This window comes from Liolophura sinensis, chromosome 8 (genome assembly GCF_032854445.1).
Source record: "Liolophura sinensis isolate JHLJ2023 chromosome 8, CUHK_Ljap_v2, whole genome shotgun sequence".
In the NCBI taxonomy this organism is placed as follows: Eukaryota; Metazoa; Mollusca; class Polyplacophora; order Chitonida; family Chitonidae; genus Liolophura; species Liolophura sinensis.
The window spans coordinates 50,229,157-50,247,179 of record NC_088302.1 but is presented as its reverse complement, the minus strand read 5'-3'; the positions used below and the strand labels follow the sequence as shown (position 1 = coordinate 50,247,179).

General features: G+C 39.6%; 1 protein-coding gene across 1 annotated transcript in view; it reads left to right on the top strand.

Annotated features, from left to right (window-relative positions):
* LOC135472612 (uncharacterized) overlaps positions 1-18,023 on the top strand; it is a 64,643-nt gene that overhangs the window by 25,632 nt on the left and 20,988 nt on the right. Inside the window, exons 11-15 of the mRNA XM_064752196.1 lie at positions 1,164-1,417; positions 1,740-1,940; positions 2,615-2,782; positions 4,251-4,442; positions 16,080-16,299. Coding sequence (XP_064608266.1) covers positions 1,164-1,417; positions 1,740-1,940; positions 2,615-2,782; positions 4,251-4,442; positions 16,080-16,299 — 1,035 coding nt within the window. The remainder of the gene's footprint in view (positions 1-1,163; positions 1,418-1,739; positions 1,941-2,614; positions 2,783-4,250; positions 4,443-16,079; positions 16,300-18,023) is intronic.

Sequence of the window (18,023 nt, the reverse complement as noted above, 5' to 3'; positions counted from 1 at the left end):
AAGCGCAGCAGAATGACCGACCAACACATTGCTGTAAGTTCAAGCCTTGTGGTTTGTGTGCAAGTGCAGCAGAATGACCGACCAGCATATTGCTGTGAGTTCAAGCCTTGTGCTTAGTGTGCAAGCGCAGCAGAATGACCGACCAACACATTGCTGTAAGTTCAAGTCTTGTGGTTTGTGTGCAAGTGCAGCAGAATGACCGACCAGCATATTGCTGTGAGTTCAAGCCTTGTGTTTAGTGTGCAAGTGCAGCAGAATGACCGGCCAGCACATTACTGTGAGTTCAAGTCTTGTGGTTAGTGTGCAAGTGTAGCAGAATGACTGACCAACACATTGCTGTGAGTTCAAGCCTTGTGGTTAGTGTGCAAATGCAGCAGAATGACCGACCAGCAAATCGCTGTGAGTTCAAGCTTTGTGTTTAGTGTGCAAGTGCAGCAGAATGACCGGCCAGCACATTACTGTGAGTTCAAGTCTTGTGGTTAGTGTGCAAGCGCTGCAGAATGACCGACCAACACATTGCTGTGAGTTCAAGCCTTGTGGTTAGTGTGCAAATGCAGCAGAATGACCGAACAGCACCTTGCTGTGAGTTCAAGCCTTGTGGTTTGTGTGCAAGTGCAGCAGAATGACTGACCAACACATTGCTGTGAGTTAAAGCCTTGTGGTTTGTGTGCAAGTGCAGCAGAATGACTGACCAACACATTGCTGTGAGTTCAAGCCTTGTTGTTAGTGTGCAAGTGCAGCAGAATGACAGACCAGCCTCTCAGCAATGCGATTGGTGTGAGTTCAAGCCTTGTGGTTAGTGTGCAAGTGCAGCAGAATGACCGACCAGCCTTTCAGCAATGCGATTACTGTCTCGTGGTGCAAGTGCTGGCTCCCTTTCCGGTCATAAACCCAGGGATGGCTGTGCGCTTCCTAAGGGCTCTACCAGGTTTCCTCCCTAAAAAATAAATAAAATGTTCTTCAGTACAGTGTAAAACACCAAGTAAATGAATAAATAAATATATGTTTCCCCCACAGTTCCTGACTGCCATTAAAGTGTATGTATATGTACTGTAGTTGTCTGCTATGTACATGTGTATGTATGTATGTATGTGTGTATGTATGTATGTATGTATGTATGTGCGAATGTATGAAAGTATGTATGTATCTCTGCTATGTTTCAGATACGGATGTCAGTTTCCTCCTTGTGTTAGAAGTTTTGGGCGGTGGTCCTGGTGGCACTGTGTGGGCAGGGCTATTTTTCCTCCTACTGTGTATAGTGGGCCTCAGTCGTCAGTGTTTTCTCGTCCATAATATCATCACCTCTGCCAAAGAGCTCATTGCTGGTCAAGAGGGCTGCTCCAGACAAGGGCACATAACTCTAACAGGATTGACATGTATTCTCCTCTGTTTGCCAGCTATGGCTCTTACCACTCAGGTGAATTGACTGAAATGCAGTTGCTATCAGGGTTTATGCTAAACTGTACAGATTTTCATTTATTTTGTGTGCCATTAACTAATACAACACCTATCACTGATTTCCAGGTTAAACATGTATTTGGTAAATATATCAACAAGTCTTTCAAAGGCAGAGATAGAAAGAAAGTTTCATCAGAAGGAATCATTAGCATAAAAGGTCAGACCTAGAACTACATCTGCCTAGTGTTTGAGTATGTCGTAAAACACCACCAGGATAAACAATAAATAAAATGAGTATTACATGAGTTGACAAATGTCCCCTAACACTGTACCTGTTACAGGCAGGTATGTACGTGGCACGCCTGCTGAACGAGTTTGTGTGCAAATGGGGCCTGTTTTTCCTGTGCCTGTGTGAGTGTGTCACTGTGATGTGGGTGTATGGGGGTCCAAGGTTCCTCAGCTGTGTCACCCAGATGTGCCGCAGGCAAGATAACCTATGGTGGAGGGTCATGTGGAGCGGCGTCACACCCGCAGCCTGTCTGGTTAGTAAAAATAACTCTGAAAATACAGCAGTTACTGAAGTAAATATATCTGATTAAGAAATGAACACAGGAAGTTCATTTTCCCAAATTGTTTCAGGCATAGTTTCAAAGAAAGCAGGACTTAAGTTTATGATGAAATCACGTGGTTATTTAACATCTTAATAACTATTTTACCATCAGGGCTATTGTTAAATCTTAGATTGGAGTAAAGAGAATCAAAAGCTCAGTTTTACGTGAGGGCAAAAATATTCCAGGAATTAAAATGTACTGAGTATTCTGGGTATAAGTGAAATTTGTTCTTTACATCCTGTAAACTGGAGGACAAAGTTTTGTCTTTTCCATTTTGTATAAATTTACAGTGTCATTCATACACTCTGTTGGTGAGGTAACATAAATACTGTAATTCTTCAACCTTTTCGCATGTTTGCAAGATGTTTATTCAAGCATATTCTGAGGCATTATTCTGTGTAGACTGATAAAATTACACATTTTGTGAAGCCCTGAAATTGGCCAATCCAACCAATGTAGTTTTGTTTCCAAGATCAACTTCAAAAGGTGCATAAATTGCACTGAAAAGGTTGAGGAATTAGAGTAGTATGTAAAGTTTAGCATTAAATTTTCTCACCAGGTGTTATGTACCATTCCTTGTAATGTATCCTGTATATTTTATACAGGTGATACTCTTCTTGACCTGGTGGGGACACGACCCCCTGAGCTATGGAGACTACAGTTATCCCCCTTCCCTGGAGGCTGTTGGGTGGTTTATCTCTTGTCTCCCTATCACCGCTATATCCCTAGGGGTGTTGATCAAGTTTGGCCTTTCTCCAGGCTCATTCAGACGGGTAATCACACTTATGCCTTCGTTCAGTTGGTGTCCCTGATTCATGATTCTGTAAAGGACTTTAAAGGTCTGCCAGTAAGGGCCCTAGGATAATCACACTTATGTCTTTGTTCAGTTGGTGTCCCTGATTCGTGATTCTGTAAAGGACTTTAAACGTCTGCCAGTAAGGGCCAGAGGATAATCACACTTATGTCTTTGTTCAGTTGGTGTCCCTAATTCATGATTCTGTAAAGGGCTTTAAACGTCTGCCAGTAAGGGCCCTAGGATAATCACACTTATGGAACATACATAGAACCTATATATGAAATCTTCCACTGATGAAACTGACCACCATTGTACAACATTCACAAAAATATTTACAGAGAAGTGGTTAGGTTTCACAAGGTTTGAAAAGGTGAAACGTTTTTAAACCACCCACCACTCTCACAGCTTGTGTGGTTTTGGTCTCATTGATCCAGGGGTGTAAAGCCACTAATTGACTGGGCTACAGAGGTTACTGTTTTGTTAATAATTCGGCCTAATGTGAGAGTTAGAGGAGAACTAATAGTTTACACTCTGTTTGTCACTGTGTTGGTCAAACATGAAATTTCATGGCCATTTTTTCACAGTAGTTCATCATTTGGAATGAAACTTTGTACATGGCTTCACCTTGGCAAGTTACAAAATCGATTTTGGGTTTGAGGTCTTTTTGGCTACCTTCAATAAAATAATGTCCCTTTTCTATTTTCTTTGGAACTTTCCAGACTTCTTTTTTTCAAAATGTTTCATCATACTGAAATGAAAATTGGTATGTGACTTGACCATGAGTTGGAGATCTGTTTCAGATTTTGTGCAGATGTTTAGACCATTTTTGTATTCTTTTCTTAACAATTTTATACCAGACATTGGCTTACCCATGGTGTAGTAATACACTTACATTTTATTTCAAAATCTGACAATCATAACAGTAGAGGACATATACATGTTTTGTTGCAGTGATACTTTCATAAGGCTTGTTGCATTTGATCAGGATGAAATAATTCATGAAAATTTAAACGTAATCATATCATGGGTAGTATTTAGCATAGATTTCAGGTATCATACTATTTATTTGTTGTTTGTTGTTCTTTGTTTTTTTGCCTGGTTTACACTGTGACATCATTTTTATTTTTGTTTTATCACAACAGTCTCTTCATCTAGCAAGCTGATTCCAGTGCAATCATATGTATAGTGCTGCATGACTGTAATGCTATATGAAACACACCTAACATGACGCTGCACCAAATCAAAGTACGCTGATATTGGGCTTACTATTTCTTGGCCTATCTGCGTATGCTGTCAATATTAAGGTTTTTGGTATAACCCACATTTTGTACATATAGACAGATGTATGTATGTAATGTTTCTGAACCCATGCACCCATCTGAAAAAAAGGTGATTCTGAGGGCATTTTGTGGTTTGTGACTAATTTTGTATGAAATTATTATCAGAGACTGGACCTGTTAACCAAAACACCTGCTGACTGGGGAAGAGGTCACTCAGGGGAGATAATTATTCCAGAGTACATAGCCTGTAGTCCAGAGGATCCCCTAAAGGAGCCAGTTATCCCCCCTGACGTTACCTCTGGACTTCTGTGGAACATGTTTGCTCTGGCATCTGTGGCCGAGGTCAGAGTTCCTCAGGTATGAAGAATTTCATTGTTTTGTTCTGCAATTGTGGGCCAGCAAGAATTTGCCTTGTAGAATTTGGTTTGTAGAGGAGCAGACATTTGTCTCAAACGTCATGGGTTCAAACCCCAATAGGGTTTCCAAGTCACAATGGGAAGTCAGCTGATGGGAAACAGGGTCTCAAGCCATTCCTAGGTAAAAAAAACTGATTGTAGCTTAACATGTACAATGTCACACTTTAACAGTTTATACTGTGATTGTCATACTGTATTAAATGTGACGACAAAAGCTGTGAAAAAAATATTCAACCTCAGTTAAAAGGCATCAGGGTCTTGTTGCCACGCATTTACTGCATCCCCATTGGTGCTACAATCAGGGTGATTTGAGACAGCTTGTGCTGGCTCAGTTGTTTTGGAGATTCATTGTGGTAATTGTTCCATGCCTTTGTAATGTGGACATGGTAGAGGGGTATGATATACTGGCTTATTGTAGCGTTTGTATGCAGGAATGTCTGCCAGCAACCTGTGGGTCTGCGCTCTGCCCGTATTCCTACCACTGTAGTGCTGGTGGCTATCATGTACATGTAGTTGAAATATTCTGAGTAAAACACCAATCAGATAAAAAAATAAATAAATACTGTAAAGTACTTATTATTCTCTGGAATTTGTTTTCTTGGATTTACTCCAAAAATATGTTAGCGGGAATTAATTTACACGTATTTAATCAAGGAAACTTAAATTGTCGTTGTTATAATATGGCCGAAATTACGCAAGCACATCAAACAGGGATTATCAGTGGTGGCTTTCATCCTCCTTTGTTTCCTGCGGTGTTGCTGATCCTCGTAATCTGGATGAGAGATTGAAGCAATGGGGTATGGATTATCACTATTTAAGAAGTTTACTTTCGTACTTACCGTGAGCAGTATTCAAAGAGGTGTAACTTGTTATCGCACCCTTGATGAGTACAATCAACTGGCAAAGTGATATGTCACTTTTTGAGCAGTTCTGTGCAAAACATATGAAATCATCATTATCATTCATTCTTTATCAAGCAACACGAGAAGGTTTGGATTGTATTTGATTTAAATTATCCTCAGTTTCTGATCAGAAATGGATAACATTGCCATAGCGGCCATTACATTGTACACAGTTCACAATTTTTTAGAAGCTCACTCATTGGTCCACAGGAGAGACACAGCCAATCGGATTGTGTGTATCAAAGCGATATTCATTGGAGACCAGCAAGTGTTGATATCTACTTTTCATTCATTTTACGGGCATAGCGAAGATTGATCACGAATGAAGATGAATGAACTCCCACTTTGTTTTATACCCACCAAGCCCTACCACTAGAGTTTGTATATATTTAAACCATAATTTCCCTTCCCTGCTGTTAAAATTTAGCTGGCCCGCTGGGCTCTCTTATTGCAACTTCTGTCAGTCCGGTTTCACTTCATTAATACTGCTACCTGTAGTACATGTATACGATTCGATATTGGAATTTTTTTCGCTGGATTTATTTTTCGCCATAAATAATTGACTGGGAAATCTGCAGAAATTAGTACGGTGTGAAAATGAAGTACTTCACAGTATTGGCACAAACAGAGGGTGTAGTCCCAAACAGGGTCGCCCAGTTACACATTTATGACCTGGACATGTTGCTTCAAGATAAACATCTTGATGTTGCCTCTCTTACCGCTTACCGCATTTCTTTCTTTAGGTGGCATAAAAATGGCATTTCCAACAGTTACAATATAACACATTACATGTACTGGAAGGTAAATGTGAACTAGATTTTAATCTTTGAAATAGGAGTTATGGATGTTGGCTTATAAACAGAATGTGGTTGCATGAAGTTTAAAGTGAAAGAGCAGACCCCATGGTAATGTGGAGAATTTGTCCCTGAAATCTTCTGGTTTGAATCTCCATAAAAACAAAAATTCTTGAAATTTGGTACATTGAGCAATTAGCTCACGTTTAGGCCTATTGCCTGCCAGGGGCCTGTTCCATTTGGTGTGAAGTCAGGTATGACACTTATTGACCTATTGTTGACCTTTTAATCTTGCAAAGATTGATCAGATATAAAGTGGTACTTGTATCTCAACAAAGTGGGTGTACTTAGTATTTATGTATAGTGAGAATGAAATAATACAGACCCTCGTAGACAGTCCAGTGAGAAAATGATAAAAAAAAATGAAAGCAGAATTTGTTTTCTCAGTTTGCTCTATTATAGTTTACCTTAGGTGTTTGCCACATTTGATATTCACACTTTATAACCTCTTCATGTATGAAAGCTTGAAGAGTTCATTTTGATAAAAAATCTTAAACATTATTCTTTTGTATTCAGGTCCACAACTAAAGTTTAAAGTAGGTCAAGATTAGCACGCATTTCCTTGGGACTCTGAGAGATTGACTCTTTTTTAATTGCAACTTATGCTAGAGAATTCTGGGGGATCTCAGGGTCTAATAGCCACACCTGATTGAGAGCAGTGTCTGATAGGATTTAAAGATTGTACATTTTATACAGCTACCCAGAGTGTCGCGCTACAGTGATCATCAGAAATTTATCTAAACTGTGTAGGCAGTTAATGTGATAAAATAAGATCATATGTTAAAGACTGAATGTGACTGTGTTTGTGTTACACCAATGGACAGAGCATAGTCCTGGGCTTTTAACTGTGAAAAACCTCAGGTAAGAGCATTGAGACATGTACACTTATAGAAGTAACTTAACACCCAGGCTGTTGACAGTAGCTGTCATGCTGAAAGTGATGGATGGGTACTGTAGTATATACCACATAATGGAGCTTGAAAGACGAAGTTGAATAAAGACCAGAAAAGGCTTAATTGAATTACACCTCCAAGCTACTTTTGAGATTTTGAGTTCAGCAACCTCTGAATGAGTGTTACATGTTTGTCTTGACACTTAAAAGAAGCTGTTTGAGAGGAAAAATGATATTTCACTGCACACAAGGTCATGCATGTGTAAGTAGCTCTTTACTTTCAAAATCATCTCCCTGCCCATACACCTGAATCCTGAAAAATAAAGTCACTTTTTTTTGGCTGCTTGTAAAAACATGTTTGCATGCTTGTGCAACGTCTTGAGTTAAATCACATTGTTAACTTGAGGGCGTGTGATAAATCCCAGTAAAATGCATATAAAATGTAATCAACAATTTTTCTTTGGTGCCAGTGCATGTACCTGTATATCTTGTCTTGTACAAATGTATGTGATAATGTAAGTTGGGGAAAAATCGGTCTAATGAATCAGTGTTCTGTGCTGTCAGATAATTATTCATTTTGATGGTAGCAAAAGGAGGCGTTTTTGATAATGATGGTTTATCAAGCGTAACCATTTTAGCCCATGCCAGATATGACCTAGACTAAAAGAGACAGAGTTTCAGCTCCTTTATCAGTCGAGTTCAGAGAGCAAGCCAATATGCGCAAGGTAACCTGGGATTTACAGCCAATGGTGAGGAATCAGTGGAATTCAGTTTATGTACAGAATGAAGAGAAGATTTCATTCTAATGCAAGTTGCAGCCTTTTATGTAAACTTTTCTGTTCTCTCTCAATGCCTGTGTGAATTTTTATGTTCTATAAATCACACTATTCAAAGATAATGTTTGGTTTATTTAATTTCCATTCATTTCTAAAAAAAATGTTAAGTATCTGTTTTGCAGTGAATGTAAAAGGCAGATGAATTCTAGCATGTCACACCCACAAGTTATTACAAACACTGTGACTATGCAGGCTGTTCTGTTATGAGCAGTCAGTTGTCTTCTCCAGTTGCCATGTTCTCTTCTGAGCACTGAGATGTCCAGCATGTTTTCTTATCCAGTTGCATTGTTCTCTTCTGAGCACTGAGCTGTCCAGTCAGTTGTCTCCTCCAGTTGCCATTTTCTCTTCTGAGCTCTCAGCTATCCAGTCAGTTGTCTTATCGAGTTGCCATGTTCGCTTCTGAGCACTGAGCTGTCCAGCATGTTTTCTTATCCGGTTACCTTGTTCTCTTCTGAGCACTGAGCTGTCCAGCCAGTTGTCTTCTCCAGTTGCCATGTTCTCTTCTGAGCACTGAGCTGTTCAGCAAGTTTTGTTAACCAGTTACCATTTTCTCTTCTGAGCACTGAGCTGTCCAGCCAGTTGTCTTATCCAGTTACTGTGTTCTATTTGGAGTACTCAGCTATCCAGCCAGTTGTCCTACCCGGTTACCATGTTCTGTTCTGAGCACTCAACTATCCAGCCAGTTGTCTTATTCAGTTACCATGTTCTGTTCTGAGCACTCAACTATGCAGTCAGTTGTCCTACCTGGTTACCATGTTCTGTTCTGAGCACTCAACTATCCAGCCAGTTGTCTTATTCAGTTACCATGTTCTGTTCTGAGCACTCAACTATCCAGCCAGTTGTCCTATCCAGTTACCATGTTCTGTTCTGAGCACTCAACTATCCAGCCAGTTGTCTTATTCAGTTACCATGTTCTGTTCTGAGCACTCAACTATCCAGCCAGTTGTCCTTCCCAGTTACCATGTTCTGTTCTGAGCACTCAACTATCCAGCCAGTTGTCTTATTCAGTTACCATGTTCTGTTATGTGCCCTCCTGTTTTTCATGAGTGTCCTCTCTTGTCAAGTCTGATGTCCTGTTGGGTGTCCTCTCTTGTCAATTGTCATGTCATGTTGGGGGGGTCCTCTCTTGTGAAGTACCTTGTTCGGTTGAGTGTTCTCTCATGTCAATTGTCATGTCATATTGCATGTCCTCTCTTGTCAATTGTCGTGTCATATTGCATGTCCTCTCTTGTCAAGTGTCGTGTCATATTGCTTGTCCTCTCTTGTCAAGTGTCATGTCATGTTGGGGGGTCCTCTCTTGTGAAGTACCCTGTTCAGTTGAGTGTTCTCTCATGTCAACTGTCGTGTCATATTGCATGTCCTCTCTTGTCAAGTGTCGTGTCATATTGCATGTCCTCTCTTGTCAAGTGTCGTGTCATGTTGCATGTCCTCTCTTGTCAAGTGTCGTGTCATGTTGGGGTGTCCTCTCTTGTGAAGTACCCTGTTCAGTTGAGTGTTCTCTCATGTCAGTTGTTGTGTAATGTTGCATGTCCTCTCTTGTCAAGTGTTGTGTCATATTGCTTGTCCTCTCTTGTTAAGTGTCATGTCATTTTGGGGGGTCCTCTCTTGTGAAGTACTCTGTTCAGTTGAGTGTCCTCTCTTGTCAATTGTCGTGTCATGTTGTGTGTCCTCTCTTGTCAAGTGTCGTGTCATATTGCTTGTCCTCTCTTGTCAAGTGTCATGTCATGTTGGGGGGTCCTCTCTTGTCAAGTGTCGTGTCATATTGCTTGTCCTCTCTTGTCAAGTGTCGTGTCATGTTGCATGTCCTCTCTTGCCAAGTACCCTGTTCAGTTGAGTGTCCTCTCTTGTCAATTGTCGTGTCATGTTGAGTGTCTTCTGTCAAGTACCCTGTTCAGTTGAGTGTCCTCTCTTGTCAGGTGTCAGGTCCTCTCAGGTGTCCTCTTGCCAAATGTCAGGTCCTGTTGTATGTCCTCCTTTGTTCAGTATCATGTCATGTTAGGTGTCCTCTTCTGTTGGGTGTCCTCATTGTCAGGTGTCCTGTGTTGTTGGGTGTCCTCTCTTGTCAAGTGTCCTGTGTTGGGTGTCCTCTCTTGTCAGGTGCCCTGTTCTGCCAAGTGCCATATCGTCTTGGGTATCCTCTCTGGTCAAGTGTCCTGTCCTGTTGGGGTCCTCTTGATGTACCACCATCTAACAGTATAAATTGTGTACATGTAGTGTATGTGGCTTCATTTGCATTTGGTTTCTTCCACACTGTTATGTGAAGCGGTTTCACAGGCACACATTTTTTCCATAGAAACATGACTGTATACAGTGTATGTACATACATAACCTTAAAACCCAGTTTTTAGCAAGGAAATATTGATATACTGTATCCAGCATATTTCAGGATTTTTTCCTTCAACTAAAGTCAAAAGCACTTCAGTGTCTAGTTTGTAGCCAGTGGAACTTCAATTAGAGTTGCTAATGGGTATGATGTTAGCTGCACATGTATAAGACTATAATTTCTAACATGTGCACAGCCCTCTTTATTTGTGGAAACTACAGAAAGGCTAAAATGAAATTGCTCTGTAAGATGAGCAAATTTGCAGAGCACTCTTCAGTCTGTTTATGGAGACATTTGCGCAGTGTTTACCAGGCAGCCTTTTGTTGTAATCTGACTATAAAAGCTGATGCTTCGGCAGATCAGCTACATGCACACTGATCTTGTGTGGTCTTACATGAAGTTTGTGTACATGTACCAGACAGTAAGGCAGGGTACAAGTAAGTGTGTCAAAGGATGTGATTCTTTAATTGCATGGCTGAACATCTTTAGTATTGCTTGCTATGGATGGGGTTTTAGCACCAGTTGCGGTCACAAATTGGATTGGCGTTGCTATTTTTGTATTGATATTGCATGTACATGTATCTTCCATTTGGCCAATGTCCAAGAAATGTGCTGTTGTTGTGAAAGACATGTGTACTGTATCTGGATGTAAATTAAAATTACTGCACCAGTGTATTGGTTTACTGTGTTGAGATGAGATGGGTGCATGTTGCAAGAGGGGTAAGCTGCAATAGTGAATCGCTTAGTGGTTCCACGTCAAGAGACATTCTGCCACAAAATAATCTAACTTGATCGAAAAATTTGGAGTGTAGAAGAAAAGAGAAAAGATTTATCTGAGCTAGGGTCTAAGTAAATTTTAAGGTACATGGATGTTACTTTCTTACTTTCATTTTGACAGGTAAGCTATTTAGAAATGAATTACTATATTTCACTTAAAAACTTTAGTATTTTTCATGGGTTACATTTTGCTTCATTTTGATTGATTCATTTGCCTTGTAGTGCCACTGAAGAGATTTTTTGTGATGTTGGATTAAATTCTGAGAAAAACCTGAGTGGTTGAGTATTCCTAAATGTGCCAAAACTGATGTTCTTATAAAACTCTTTGATTTAAGTGTTGTTGTTAACTGTAGAATCGCTGACATTTAAAACCCATGTTCTTGCAGTGCAACCTGCCACAGTTCTCATGCATAGCATAGAGCAAGTTACAATATGTATATGCAAGTAAATCAAATCATGCGTCCTGGTATTAAACTTTTGGGGTGAGTGAATATGGATGCTCAGTGTAATGTTATGTAAACGGGAAAGTTCTTTTTCATTTTATTCAGATGTAATTTGCCATGAATTTTCAAATTAATCAAGTTTGTCATTAAAGGAAATACATTGTTGTGAGTACAGTGTGCTTGACTGAATATGTTCAATGTTGCAACTTACCCGGCTGATGCAAGTTACTGTGCCTCACTGGGCATATGTAATGAGCCTAACCATGTAGTTAACAAATCCTAGAGTGTAGGCCATGTGGCTTTTTAAGTGGATTGTAATCAAAAAGTGATACAACTGTAATATTTCATTTACTTATTTGATTTGCGTTTTACGCAGTACCCAAGAATATTTCACTTATACCACAATGGCCATAAGTTTTTTTGTCTGCTCTGCTGTGTGCGTTAAACTAATTGGCTAGCACAATACTTTTTTTTTTATTTTCACTCATTGATATTGTCGGCTGGAATGGATTTTCAGCTACTGACATTTCAGGATTATTTTTAGCACATATGGGTGCCGCCCAGGATCCCCATACATTTTGATAAGGATCAATCACCGAACTAGGATTATTGAACAGACATCAAAATGTCAGCTAATTTTTTTCTACATCTATACACATATATGCCATTGCCCAGCATGGAACATGGACCATAACAGTCTTTTATTATGTGTGGTTTTATTTTCCAACTTTGTTATACCTTGCCTATAATATATTTTCATTGATCTAAATGGGGTGTTGTCCTGTATCTGGACCACCAGACTCTCACCAGTGAGGTAGCCTGTGCAAAACCAGCTTTTGCTGCATGTACATGTTGATTGGGTTTGTGCTTTACTATCTAGCTGGTCATACATCAGTCAGATTTTGAGCCATCTTTGGAACACTATAATAATATAAATACATCACTAGGAAGCTTAAATTTTTGTTAAGAAAAAGAATTACAACATTGCTTAGTTAAGTTCAAATTGATAATATGATTAAAATTTGACAGATGTTCTCTTGAGTGTTTATGACAATACCATATATGTATACTTCCTGTTGTGTTGAGTGCATCTGTCATGCTTACGGTTTGTGATGTTGTCTTGGGCTTCATGGTCCAGTTATGAAATATTTTCGTATACTTGGCAAAATGTTAATCAGATTAGTGAGACTTGGAGCCTGCTGGCTTAACAGTCATGAGGGTTAACATGTACATGTTTTGCTTAATTAGGCAGTGAGATGGATAAGGTCAGTGGTTCAAATCCTGGAGTGGCTTTCCACAGGAGAAGTTGTTCTATACCCTAATAGTGTGATTGCAAATAACAGAAATAATTCCACTGTATCCACCCTATAAACGACTTCCACTAATCTGACAATACCAGCACATGCCAACAACCAGTCGTCAGGACAAATTGTTCTCTTTGTGATTTCTTGATCCCCACTGAATAAAGCTGAAGTAAAACTTAGTTTTTCATGTTAGGTACTCCGCATAAGTAAGTCATTTCATATATAATTGACTGTGACTGATGACTGTATTCTCTTGTGGCTGTCGTAAGGGATGATGAAATAGATTTGTGTCTACATTTGATAATGGAATGAAGTAAATACTTTTACAACTAGTACTGCAATTATAGCAAGTATAATGATTTCTTTAGGTACATATAAAGTTCATTCGTTGTTATGTTATTAAAAAAAACATTTAAAGAGATAAATTCTTTTAGTAAATACTATTTGTTGAACCTCCTTTGATATATATCGTAGTAAGAACGATGTGCCTCCAGCTACCGACAGTAGATAGTTTGACAATGTACAGTTATAGTATTACAATAACACCATAACTAATTAAAATGTATTACTACTTAAATATGTCTATCTCAGAATTTCACATTCATACAGGTAACTTGAATAACAACTGTAACACCCAATGTATCTTGGGTTATTAACATGAAAGATCAGCTTCCACCTGAAAGGATGTTACATCATTCTTGTTAATTATCAGATAGCATTGTTAAGGCCACACTGTTTATGTACCTGCATGTATATGACTTAAAATGTGTGTTTAGTGATATTTTTAAAGACAGTTATAACACATAATATTACTTATTTTTCTTTTTCTTATCAGATGTCCTTATCATATGTGACATATGTCCAGCTATACTTTGTTGCCTGTCACAGTTCACTGATCAACTGTGACTGTACACAATAGAACGCCTAAAACAGCATTCATCCCCACCTTCCAAACAACACACTACCCCGGGGGCTCCTCATTCCTCAGATTATACAACCTGTACCTGTTACTTTTCCACGATCAGCTCAGTCAGTCACTGATCAGTTTTTACCTGCATTCAAGCAAGTTTTTGGGCCCTACTGTGTCTTATTCTTCCATTGAGAGGTGATGCATTAAATTTGTAAATAGTTGATCTTTAGTGCACTATTCTTCTAAAACATTCTCTACACCTTTTAACCCCATCTCTTCCCTTTATAAACAAGGTGTTAAAAAGCTTGCCTGAACCCAGCGTGATAACCACTGTAATATGCAGAGTGTCTTAGTCATTTTCCACCTGTCATTAACAGTTGTTAAAATGATATGTGCATGAATGTACGTGACAAATCCCTCTACAACTTCTTTCAGAGCCATATATGTTCCTTAAGTTCCTTAGTGTGGCACAAATATATTTCCAGGGAATTGGGGTTTTAAGTTTGCATCACCTCTTATATAGCTACAGCATTAACCATTCATTCAAGATTGATCGTGTGGTATGTAAGAGGAAAACCATTGTATCTATAGTAAGCCAGTCCGGCATGTCCTCTGTTGTAGGAAAGGCTAATATCAAGGTCATTGTGGCTAAAGTGTTCAAATTGTGCTACATGCTACAAAGTTGGGGTCAGTCACCACTCTCCAAACTTGCCAGGAGGTTTAAAGCCTAACAAATAAGTACCTGTACCTGAATTGTGTATGAGGTAATACAGTGAACCTGTACCCATGTAATACCTGCCTGACATAATCAGGACTAGCTCTATGTCTGTCTGACTGAGTGAACCATAATGCTTACCTGAGTATTCAGGTACGACTGGTTCAGTCTAACATAAAGCTTATGGCTCGGAAATGGTTTTGTGTAATATGTTAATGGAGTAGACAAAACATTAGTTGATAATTTTTGGATTCAGGCTGCTAGCATGCTATCTTCTGTGTAGGATAGTGATAAGGAGTCTTGATCTGAAATCTTAATTGATTAAGAAGTTCACCATATGTAATTCCAAAGTGTCACTGTTTGGAATTATATGACAGAAATGACCTTCTGTATATGTGACATATGTTCAAAATACACAGCGATCACAGCGTGGGGAGTAAAACTGGAGGAGCAAGGACAGTTTGATAGTTGGCAAGTCGTCACACATGGCCAGGGAAATCCAGTCTCATGTGACTTGTATTATGTCTCAGTTTGCGTTTTATTATGTCTCAGTTTGCATTTTATTATGTCTCAGTTTGCGTTTTATTATGTCTCAGTTTGTGTTTTATTATGTCTCAGTTTGGGGTTTTTTCTAGCCGTTTATGTAAAAGTAAGTACTCTATCCTTAACTGGGTGATTTGAAAGCTTTAGTATTCCCAGTCTTGTTACATGTGCCTCCTTAGTGGCCTAAAACACCAAACAAGTAATCAAACATTATTTGCTCTGTGTAGTATTGATTGATAGTTTTCTACTACATACATGTATACCCTCTGATAAATGCTTTGCAAGTGCATTATGAGTAAAAGTATTTTAATGGTGCACTAGGGGAGTTCTAAGTACTTGATTATAGTGCAGGAACAATTATACATGTAGTTACGTCTGCAAAAGTTGTTTGAACACATTCTTCTCAGCACCTCAAAATTATAAAATATGATATGGTACATTTTATCAGTGAAGATTCTCAAGGATAAACGGGCTAGATTTGAAAGATTCACTTTTGAAATCATGGAAGAAAAACCCTTGTTATCAAACCTTTACCTGTGGCAGGCAGCTGTGTGAGTGTCGAAATTGCATGATATGTCTGTTGGTCAGCTGTTCAAATTTTTGAAAGAATTCCATCATATTTGCATTAACGGGTCATTGTCTTAACTCAGGACTAGAGTGTAAGTTGATTGGTTTTCATGATTTTGCATGTATTGTAAATTTATGTTTAGTGTGGTTCAAGCTATGTTGTTTAGTTTGTACATTGTAAAGGAGTATTAAATTATCCAGATGTACATGGATGTATTGCCATGAGCCATGTATGTTTGTCATGTGCAGTACACAGATAGCCTCTGGCCTGTGTATTCTATTCAGGTAGGGAACAGTCTTTCAAAAATGCATGATTAGATTTACTTATAGTATATGTATAACCGGATTAATTAATTTGGAAGTGTTTTTTTTTTTTTTTTTCGTTTACCACAACTTCTGTGAATGTTTTTTTTGTCAGATAGGGATAGTTTTTCCTACCTGAAGCCTTCATCATTGAAGCTCCTGCCTGATAAGGGTAGGTATTACATGAATACTTTTCACCTGCCCTGCAGATTTACAACCAGACTCAGGACATGAGTCCAGGAGGAGGCTACCTCACCGACATGGTGGACATTGATGGCTACAGTGCGGACACCAACTCCTCTGACGATGAAAACAAGGTGCGAGGAAACTGGGCGGGCAAGCTGGAGTTTATCATGTCAGGCCTTGGTTATGTGGTGGGACTGGGAAATGTCTGGAGATTTCCTTATCTGGTCTATCGTAATGGAGGAGGTAAGAAATGCAGGGGAGATTACGGGGGATGGGGGGCAGTAGGGGGTACGTTTAGTGGATTTTCCCTAAAAGAGGCAAATATGTGTTGTAAAATATAACCTTTAGTGGTGAAACTCACATTTTTCCAGTAGAATATTATGCCACTTTTCAAACAATACACAAAACAATGAACTCTCAGAATCAGGACCAAAGAAGTAACTCAGTTATGGAGGCCCAGGTGTTTTAGGTCTGCTAGAGTTTGTTTGTTATCGGTATGTGATGGAACTAGGGAACATGAGAAGAGTACAATATCAAGTCAGGTCTTCAGAGCATGTGATGGAAGTGGGGAAAATGAGGAGAGTACAATATCAAGTCAGGTCTTCAGAGCATGTGATGGAACTGGGGAACATGAGGAGAGTACAATATCAAGTCAGGTCTTCAGAGCATGTGATGGAACTGAGGAACATGAGGAGGGTACAATATCAAGTCAGGTCTTCAGAGCATGTGATGGAACTGGGGAACATGTGGAGAGTACAATATCAAGTCAGGTCTTCAGAGCATGTGATGGAACTGGGGAACATGTGGAGAGTACAGTATCAAGTCAGTACTTCAGAGCATGTGATGGAACTGGGGAACATGAGGAGAGTACAATATCAAGTCAGGTCTTCAGAGCATGCGATGGAACTGGGGAACATGAGGAGAGTACAATATCAAGTCAGGTCTTAAGAGCATGCGATGGAAGTGGGGAACATGAGGAGAGTACAATATCAAGTCAGGTCTTAAGACCATGTGATGGAAGTGGGGAACGTGAGGAGAGTACAATATCAAGTCAGGTCTTCAGAGCATGTGATGGAACTGGGGAACATGAGGAGAGTACAATATCAAGTCAGGTCTTCAGAGCATGTGATGGAACTGAGGAACATGAGGAGGGTACAATATCAAGTCAGGTCTTCAGAGCATGTGATGGAACTGGGGAACATGAGGAGAGTACAATATCAAGTCAGGTCTTCAGAGCATGTGATGGAACTGAGGAACATGAGGAGAGTACAGTATCAAGTCAGGTCTTCAGAGCATGTGATGGAAGTGGGGAACATGAGAGTACAATATCAAGTCAGGTCTTCAGAGCATGTGATGGAACTGGGGAACATGTGGAGGGTACAGTATCAAGTCAGATCTTCAGAGCATGTGATGGAACTGGGGAACGTGAGGAGAGCACAATATCAAGTCAGGTCTTCAGAGCATGTGATGGAACTGGGGAACATGTGGAGAGCACAATATCAAATCAGGTCTTCATAGCATGTGATGGAAGTGGGGAACATCAGGAGAGTACAGTATCAAGTCAGGTCTTCAGAGCATGTGATGGAACTGGGGAACATGAGGAGAGTACAGTATCAAGTCAGGTCTTCAGAGCATGTGGTGGAACTGGGGAACATGTGGAGAGTACAATATCAAGTCAGGTTTTCAGAGCATGTGATGGAACTGGAGAAGATGTGGAGAGTACAATATCAAGTCAGGTCTTCAGAGCATGTGATGGAACTGGGGAACATGAGGAGAGTACAGTATCAAGTCAGGTCTTGAGAGCATGTTATGAAGCTGGGGAACATGTGGAGAGTACAATATCAAGTCAGGTCTTCAGAGCATGTGATGGAAGTGGGGAACATGAGGAGAGTACAATATCAAGTCAGGTCTTCAGAGCATGTGATGGAACTGGGGAACGTGAGGAGAGTGCAGTATCAAGTCAGGTT